At 39.2% G+C, this 9,469-nt stretch overlaps 1 protein-coding gene and 1 long non-coding RNA gene across 2 annotated transcripts; one reads left to right on the top strand and one right to left on the bottom strand.

Moving 5' to 3' along the window:
* Window positions 1-663: 663 nt before the first annotated feature.
* Window positions 664-5,443, top strand: LOC137049967 (interferon-induced very large GTPase 1-like). The gene has a single exon (XM_067428719.1). The coding sequence runs from the start codon at window positions 716-718 to the stop codon at window positions 5,396-5,398; it is 4,683 nt and encodes a 1,560-aa protein (XP_067284820.1). The 5' UTR covers window positions 664-715; the 3' UTR covers window positions 5,399-5,443.
* Window positions 5,444-7,594: 2,151 nt separating this feature from the next.
* Window positions 7,595-9,055, bottom strand: LOC137049959 (uncharacterized). The gene is made up of 2 exons (XR_010899753.1): window positions 8,313-9,055; window positions 7,595-7,762 (listed from the first exon to the last, which is right to left on the bottom strand). It is a non-coding gene; the product is annotated as an uncharacterized lncRNA (long non-coding RNA).
* Between the last annotated feature and the right edge of the window lie 414 nt (window positions 9,056-9,469).

The raw sequence follows: 9,469 nt of genomic DNA, 5'->3' as shown, positions 1-9,469 counted from the left end.
TAAGAGAAAATTCTGATAAAAAGAAAACATTACAAGAACATAACACGATGTTCACAGAACGATAACATTTCTAGCTGGGGTGAGCTCACATTGTGGCCATAGTATGAGCACAGTGAAGCTGTCAAGTTACACTTTTAGATCAATGAGAGTTCAAAATGTTGACTGGGAACGTTGACACATTAACATTGTTTTGATGGTTTCTTGCTATCTGGGGTACATAATAAGCATTACGATTAAGATAAGATAGTAGTTTGTAAACCTGTCCTGGAGTACCACCAGCCCTGCACATTTTGTATTTCTCCATATATCTCTGACACCCGTTTTAGGTCTTGCAGTCTCTACTAATGAGCTGAGGAGTTGAATCAGGTGTGATAGATGAGGGAGACATACAAAATGTGCAGGGCTAGTGGTACTCCAGGACAGGTTTGAGAACTACTGAGATAAGATATAAAGATTGCAGCTGTTCAAAGTGACCAATAATCATAATGGACTTGCACATAAATGAACAATGTATTTTCTTTCACAGAGACATGCAGAAGATCTGAGAAAGAGACAAGATCAACATGAAGACAAAGAAAAGCTTTCAAGCTCAAAAACAAAGACATTTTTAGACAGGATTCATCTTAAAGACAAAGATAATGTTGGACTGAGAGCTGCAGATGTTCCTCAGATTACTGCACAGCCATTACAGTCCTATGAAGAAAGAGGAAAAGACATGAATGAAAAAACAAAACACCTCTTTGACAAACTTCATCTTAAAGGCAGGAAACATAAACTGAGAGCTGCAGATGTTCTTCAGATAACTGCACATTCATTACAGTCCCATGAGTCTTGTGCTGAGGAGGAGCTGATTCAGACTTTCCTTCAAAAACTACTGATGATGAACTACAGAGCAAGACACATTAAAACTAAAGAGAGCAATGATGAAGATAACACACAACAAGTTAACTGTGATTCTTTTAATAATGAGACTGATTCTGAGGATTTTTTTTTCAATTCAATGCCTCAAACTAACAAAGGAACAAGTCAATCTGAGCGAATCCACCCGATGGATGTTCAGATGGCCGTGTTTCATTGTGCTGATGGTTTCCTGAAGCAGATGATAGTCACTAAACTGTCCCAGTGCCAGTACGCTCTGCCTCTGCTTGTTCCTGATCCAGACACACAACAGATTGAGTTTCCTCTCTGGACATTCAGACAGATCAACAAGAGCTGGAAGATGAGAAACACCAAAAATGAAATCATCAGTCAAACCCAGCCGATCTATAAAGCAGAAACTCCAATGGTGTTTTTCTTCAGGTTTGGCTCTGTGTCTTCATCCAAGTCTCAGTTGATGAACAGTCTGATCAATGAGAAACACAACACATTCTTCCACAGGAACTGCCCAGGCAACAGCAGAACCAGAGTCCTGATGGATGGGGTGGTGGAGATCGCCTGGTTCTGCCCCTCTGGATCATATGATGATAAATTCACTGAATGTGTTGCGTTCTGTAATCTACACGGTGATGCTGGAGATCATGAGAAACAGCTACAGATCCTCACTAAAATGGCCTCAGTCAATGTTGTTCTTCTACCAAAACTTAACAGGAATGACAGAAGCATGTTAAAACTTAAACCACTCTACAAGGACTCTAAGCCACTCATTTGCCTTTTTACTGAGGATGAATTTGCAGTAAATAAGACGAAGAAAGGGAAATTCAAAATCGGTCTGAAGGACAGAAATCAGTCAGATGTCTCTGAAGAACTCAGAAAAGCTATAGATGATTGTCTCTCAGATTCATCTTCCTCTTTCAGACTTGAAGATGTGTCCAAACACTCAGACATCAGAGTAGATGAGGAAGATGATGATCACTGCAGGAGAGGAAAAGAAGCAGCACAGCAGATGATGAGTTTACTGGAGAAGAAACATCTGACAGAAATCAAAGAATCATGTCTGCCTCATCAGGGGAAACTGTGGCATCAGTGGAGTCAGAAGAACAAAGAACTACATCGACCTCGAGGAGAGGAACTACAAGTAGATCTAGAAAGAAAACAAACAGAGATGATGAAAATCCATCAACAGCAGTATGAATCGGATATTAGTGAGTTTGTGAAGTTCTTCATTAAACAAATGAACTCAACTGTGGCAAAAAAAATGTATTTCATCAAATGGCTCATAATATTCCTGGATGAACATACATCAGCTGACCTTTCTGCTCTTCATCACAAGTATGATAAACAGTGGTCAACAGTCTTACAACTGAAAGAGAACCATGATAAATCTGAGCAACTCAAGACTGAACAAACTGAACTTGAGAGAATATCTGAGGATCTTCACGCTGCATCTGTTGGTTTGGAGCACATCATGAGGGAGATCGGTCAGATCTATGAATCATGTTCATCTGTGAAGAAGAACAAGAAAGACCTGCAGTTTGACTTCTCATCTTTCCCGAGTCTTGCAGCAGAGATGATGATCTCTGGATCTCCACTGGAGCTGATGGATGGAGATGCTGCTCATGTTCCTCTGGTCTGGATCTCTGCTGTTCTAGATAAACTCATCCAGAAACTGGGAGACCAGAGAGTCTTTGTGCTGTCAGTTTTAGGGCTTCAGAGCTCTGGGAAATCCACCATGCTCAATGCCATGTTTGGACTCCAGTTTGCCGTCAGTGCTGGCAGGTGCACCAGAGGAGCTTTCATGCAGCTGGTCAAAGTGTCAGATGAGATGAAAACACAGATGAACTTTGACTATATTCTGGTTGTTGACACTGCGGGACTTCATGCTCCAGAACTGGCTGGAAGATCAACAAGAGATCATGACAATGAATTGGCCACATTTGTTGTTGGTCTTGCAAATCTGACATTGATCAACATCTTTGGAGAAAACATGCAGGGCATTCTTCAGATTGTTGTTCAGGCTTTCCTGAGGATGAAGAAGGTCAGACTGAATCCCAGCTGTGTGTTTGTGCATCAGAACGTCTCAGACATCACAGCTGGAGAGAAAAATATGGAGGGAAGGAGACAACTGCAAAAGACACTGGATGAGATGACAAAACTCGCAGCTAAAGACAGTGATGCTGAATGTTTCACAGATGTCATTAGATTTGACGTTCATTATGATGTGAAGTATTTTGCTCAGCTCTGGAAGGGCAGCCCACCGATGGCACCACCAAACCCAAAGTACTGCGAGAATGTGCAAGAGCTAAAGAAAACTATTATGTCTCGTGTCTCAAATTCACATAGAATGAGGCTGACACACTTAAAAGACCGTATTAAAGATCTCTGGGAGGCCTTACTGAATGAGCGATTCGTCTTCAGCTTCAGAAATTCTCTGGAGATTTCAGCATACAGGAAACTGGAGACCGAATACAACAAGTGGACCTGGAGGCTTCGCAGTGCCATGAGGGAAACTGAGAACAAACTACACAACCAAATAGAAAATGAAGTAATTCATGAGGTGGAGGAAACTGATCTTCAAAGAGAACTGAAGACGACAAGTGAAGAAGTGGAGAAATCAATGTCTGAACTATTTGAAAAAGACACTGATGCTGATATACTGATTCAATGGAAAACATCATTTGAAATCAAAATAAAGGAGCTTCAGGAAAACATTGTGAGAGAAACAAAGAGGAAATTAAATGAGATTCTTCAGCAGCGAGACCGTAAGAAAGAGATTGATGCTCAGATGACACAACATGTAAACACTCTCTATGAAAAGAGCAAAGAACTTTCCTTAAAACTCAAAGACAAAGCAAAAGATGAAGCACTGAAGAAAGAGTTTGATTTGCTTTTGAAACAAATTGTTAGGGAGATCATCGGAGACCCGGCTGACATAATGAGCAATTTGAGAGAGATCCTCTATGACTTGACTGGGGGAACTCCTGTAGACGACTGCAAAGTGGGCAGTGACAACATTGACATTTTCACTCTGCAGAGTTATTCTGAATGTGTTACTTACAAAGACCATAAGTCCACAACAAGTGTGGCTACAGAGGCTGCAAATGGTGCAGTTCAAGACACATTTCTGTCTGCAGAGGAAGAAGCCGAAATAAGATCATTAGTCAAAGATTTTGCCCAGAAGACAGACATAATGATTCAATCATTTAACATTTTAGAGATGGACTACAACATCAGCTGCATTCAACAACTCACAGATTACATCAAGGCAAGAGTAATGCAACATGAGGCAGGACAAGAGAAATATGAGTTCAAGAATATTTTTTTTAATTATTTAGTTCTTTCCATCTGTAAGAGAGCCAACAAGAGGATCACTGACCAACACAGATTGTTATCTGTTCCTCTTAACTATACTAAGAACCACAGAGAAGTGCACTATAGGGGTTTGCAGGAATACTGCCATAAAGCAACATTAGATGCCATTTTTGGTGACATCATCTGTCAGAAACTGAAAGAGCCCATTGAGCAGAGCGTCTACAAGAAGACTGCCAGAGATTTAGCAGATGAAATGAGATCAAACTGTGAATCACTGAATGGAAACAGATCAAATCTGGAGAAACACATCCTGAAGAGACTGGCAGAAGAGGAGGACTTCGACAAATACATGAACTACATTCATAATCCCAGAGATCACTTCAAGAGTTTCATCAGAGATGAAGTCAGTCGGTACATCACTGATAAGTTCAGTGTCAGTGTTTTACTCAAGATGAAGGAGAACATTAAACTCCTGCAGCAGAAGATCATAAAAGCAGCTCATGAATCTACTGAACATGTTCAAGAGAACAAAGGAGATGCTGGTTTGTGGTTGAAGAGTTTCACACAGCGGCTCTCAGATGAGCTGATCTTCTCTGAAAAAGACCTCAGTGGAGTGAAACATGATGATGTTGATGATTTCAAACTCATAGAAGATGTGATAAGACAAGAACTTCCTGCTATAATGTCTGATATCTGCAATAGATTCAACACAGAGTCATTTTCAGTAAATTTGGAGTCTAAGTTCAGGCCAGATGAGCTTCTGATCGATCAGTTCTGTAAGTGCTGTTGGGTTCAGTGTCCGTTCTGTGCAGCCATCTGCACCAACACCATAGACAACCATGAAGGAGATCACAGCGTTCCCTTCCACCGTAGTATTGGACTAAATGGGACATGTTACTTAAAAGAATTGAAGTTATCTGCTCATATCTGTACATCAGCAGTAGCAAGCAGCACTCTTACTTTTGTTCCCAATGGATCAGATGATAACATCCTCTGGAAAGATTACAGAAGAGCAGGAGGAGTTTATGCCGACTGGAGCATCACCCCTGACCTCTCATCGCTTCCCTACTGGAAGTGGTTTATGTGCAGATTCCAGAAAGATCTGGAGAAAAACTATGAGAAATCATTTGAAGGGAATGGTGATATACCAAATGAATGGAGAAAATACAGAAGAGAGGATGCTATTAAGAGTTTGGATCAATACATTTAAATCAGAAATCTTAACCTTCAGTGCACAGAATAGAAATGTGGAGATGTTTTTGTCCGTACAACAACAGTCAATAGTTTTCAGAAATGTGTTGAAATTGAATATTTGAAATGTTTTTATTTGATGTCTTTGTTTTTAAATGTCCCTTTCTTTCAATATTTTGTGTACCTTAGGGATTATTGCTGTTGAAGTTATTGCTGTCTGGTGTAAAAATTAGGGCTGTCAATCTATATTTTTTTTACTTGCACTTGTGTTGTAAGATTAATCGCACACTGGTTGGGAAATTAAGCAAACACCTTTTATCTCATGAACTCCCAGGAGTCTGAGCTGTTTTGGGGCCCTTTAGAAGTGTCGACATGCTCTGACATTTGTGCGTTTTTCAGTTGCTTATAAACACATTAATGGCAAAGTGTAATTACGCTGTATTCACCACAAACTGGGCTACCATAATTTGTGAGCAAAATGTATTTACATATTTTTGAGAGAATGTTTATGCATGGGTTTTGAAAAAAAAAAAGTTTTAACATTAAGGTCTCAAAACACAATATATGCGGCCACAATACTTTAAACTAATGGATATGGTTGCCTGGAGTTTTTGCTAATTCACATAATACAATACATTGATTTCAATTTTCTAAGACACTTTTTCTCCACAAAGGCCATATGCGAAGTGTGGTACACGATCATGGATATTATAGGGGTTTCACACCGGAGACACAAAGGACCTGCACAATGAATGAGCTTCAGGTGTGTGACTGAGAGCTAAGCAACAGGACGAAGGAAATATATTTTGTTGCAGTTTATTTAGAATATAGTCAGCAAAGCCACATTACCCACTGATTTTATATTGGTCTCAGCATGGAAGAGAAGTGGTCAGAGGGTCTCTTGTCCCTCTCTCTGAGGAAGATGTAGTCTATGTTTGAATGGTTTACATTATCTGCTGGAACCACTCTCATCTGCTGGTGGAGTGACTGGGAGTTAGAAAAGGGTCCCTGCTATTTTCTATTACGAGATCTTCAGGAGCTCAAGGAAGGCCTGGATATCTGACCAAGAGATGACCATATTTAGATTTGTTTTACGTTACCACATTCCTATACCCTGAGCTATATGATGTAATCTCTCTCATTGGTTCAAATCCTGTTGCACCCTTTGAATTCAATCTATATAACCTCTGCTTTACTAAATAAAGAAGTTTTTTATACTCTCCCTCAGTGCTGAGTCTTTGTTCATTGCCACTTCAGAAACCTGGGATGAAACATAAATAAGGGGAAAAAACTTAACACCCACTTAACATCTGGTACCATTTTTGGGGATTTCCGCCTGGATTTGGCCAACCCAAATTAAAAAGCCTTCCATACACACATACAGTGGTCTTTCCCTTCAAACTCATTTGAATAAATCTTGCATACAACATGACACAAACTACTTTTTCCCCACTATTTTCTGGAATTTAGTGGAAACAGCCCAAACTGTCTGAAAGGTGCGAGAGCACAGTTACACACTTGCAAAAATGAATTTATAACCAAAACAAAAAAGCATCTCTTTTGGGAGGTTATTACAGCTTAGACAACGTATACTTACATGTTTATGACTTTTAGCATTGTTTTATGTAGCTTCTAAGGGTTTCCTGTAAAATGACACCAACATTTTGAACCACTGTATGTGTGTATGTGAGGCTTTTCAATTTCAAAATCCAGGGGGAAATGGCACCAGAGTAATTTAGTGTAAATATCTCCAGAAAGAAGAGACTAAGCTTTCAAATGGAGGTCAGAGCTCCTCCAGACATTTAAAATATACATGACTATGTCATTCTGGACCCTGTACAGGGTCCGTGGACTTTAAGTGGTCTGGACTCTGTCTCAACCCTACAAAGTCTTGGTTTACAACACTAGTCTGAGCTAAAACATTGACTAATCCCTCATTAGCATATGTGTTAAGAACTGTAGAAACAAACATGGAAATAAATTTAGACATAAAGGCATCTTTAGATTAAAGCAGAATTACAAGCTCAAATTAAAAGGGTATATATTCTGCATTTAGTTCTAACCTATGAAGTTCAGCTCCGACCTCCTGAAGCAGCCAATCAAGGGCTTCAGATTAAAACATCAGAAAGGCAGGTGTTTAAAACTAGACACACTCTGCAGGACCGAAGTTGCCCATCGTATACGTATACTACTGACAATAAAGGACTCAGGAAAGTGTTTTATTAAACTTTATTTGTTGGCGAGTGCGTTTGAAGCAGTTTCTCCAGGGTCTGTCAAAATCTAGATGATTTCAGGTGCTTTAGTTCCAGTGATGAACACCAGTCTTCAGTGTTTAGAGACGCTAACCCAGTCTCTGCCTCTCCGTCTGTTCTGCTTCTTCACCCTGCATGTAAACAGAAATAAACACATGAAATAATCAGCGGAGATCATATCCCACACCACTCCTGTGATATCTATAAGCGGCTCTAATGAATCTGTAGCAGGATCTGAATTATCTCAGCTCTCATGAGGACAGAGACGAGCACTGAGACCCTGCAGTGCTGTAGCACACATCCTACACCCCACAATGCACAGCAAAGCAGCGCAGGGCTCTAACTGTGTGCACAAATATACAGATAATATCACGTCTATTAACAATTAACATGCCTTGAAAGTCAAAGGGAGATTTTTTTTTAATTAAGTTCATAAAAAACAAAAATAGCACACAGAGAAAGTCTGAATTGAGTCTACCAATGAGCTTAAGTAAGGCTCTCGTTATAAATGCATTGTAAGATATTGCAGTTATTTCCCCTCACTGACTCCGCCATGCCCTCGTGGGAAACACGTGGCGACTGCGGTTCAGTCGCGTGAGACGAAACGGTCCTTTAGCACGGTTTTAAATTTTTACAGTGTGTTTTTTTTAGTAAGCAATGTAATTAGAACAATTTACATACCTTAAATGAATCGGATTCTTTGAGAAAGCCCAAAGTTGCACATGTCCTCCGCAGTTGCTCCTGTGTTCAGTCCCGCTGTTCACAACTACTGGGCGGAACGAAGAGACGTGCGTATAAAAGCGTAACTCATTAATATTCATGACGCAAGGCAACGTTCACCCAATAGGGCCAACGAAAGGCGGGCGCGATTACACTTTTTTTTATTATTTCAAATTAATTTATTATTTTTTTACAGTCTATGTTTCAAAGTAGGGTGCGTATGTTTTACACATAATATTCCGAAAGAATCAATACCAAAATGACAAATAAGCATGGGAATAAAAAAGACAAACACTTGTTAGTAAAGCAAAAGAGACAAAGTGTAAAACATGATTGATAGGGAATGCATGAACTGGTAACATATAGGCTACATCTGGATAAAAGCGTCTACCAAATGCATCAATGTTAGTGTGGATTTTCTCTCCTATCTTTAATTGTGGAATCTGAGCGGCTAATACTATAATATTACGTTAGGGTTTTTCCTCAATTTTAAATGGTTAAATTTGAGTGTGTAGATAATTGTATGTGGCAAATATACCACAACATTTAAATATCGCTCATATGAGTGAAAACGAAGGAAAGCGAGAAAGGCTATTTAAAATTATCACATTTTATTTAGCATTTGACCTAAATAACGAAAACATTCATGATTAATAGGAGGTTTCTGTTGAAATAAGTAAAAACGCTATCAGTACCATTGATTTTTAGCTTAGATTCCTCAGTTTCCTTCTTCTTTCACTCACTGTTGTGTCATATAAGAGACTCTGACCAAAAGCAACCGCGATGTCAAAATAAAAGTCCCAAAGTCATTTTTTTTTACAGTCTATGGACCCAATAAAAGGAAGCACTTACTACGTGTTTTCCACCGTTCAATAAAGTTATTACCGTTAAAAAATACCATATATTTTTATTATACAGAAAAAGGGCAGTTGTAAATTACCTAATTTCATTACGCAGTAGACCTAAATAATGAAAACATTCCTAATTCATGAGTTTCTGTTGAAATGGGTTGAAATAAGTCAAACGCTGCCAGTCCCATATGGAGGATGACACCTGGAAAAACGATAAATACATAAATAAATACTCAAATATATAAACCAACCAACCCATACAATTCT

The sequence above is a fragment of the Pseudorasbora parva genome, chromosome 2 (genome assembly GCF_024679245.1).
Source record: "Pseudorasbora parva isolate DD20220531a chromosome 2, ASM2467924v1, whole genome shotgun sequence".
Classification (NCBI taxonomy): domain Eukaryota; kingdom Metazoa; phylum Chordata; class Actinopteri; order Cypriniformes; family Gobionidae; genus Pseudorasbora; species Pseudorasbora parva.
The sequence above is the reverse complement of the archived record's forward strand: the minus strand, read 5'-3'. Positions and strand labels throughout refer to the sequence as shown.

What these genes read in the sequence shown, in the direction of transcription:
- LOC137049967 (XM_067428719.1), top strand. Translation starts at nt 716, where the DNA reads ATGAATGAAAAAACAAAACACCTCTTTGACAAACTTCATCTTAAAGGC.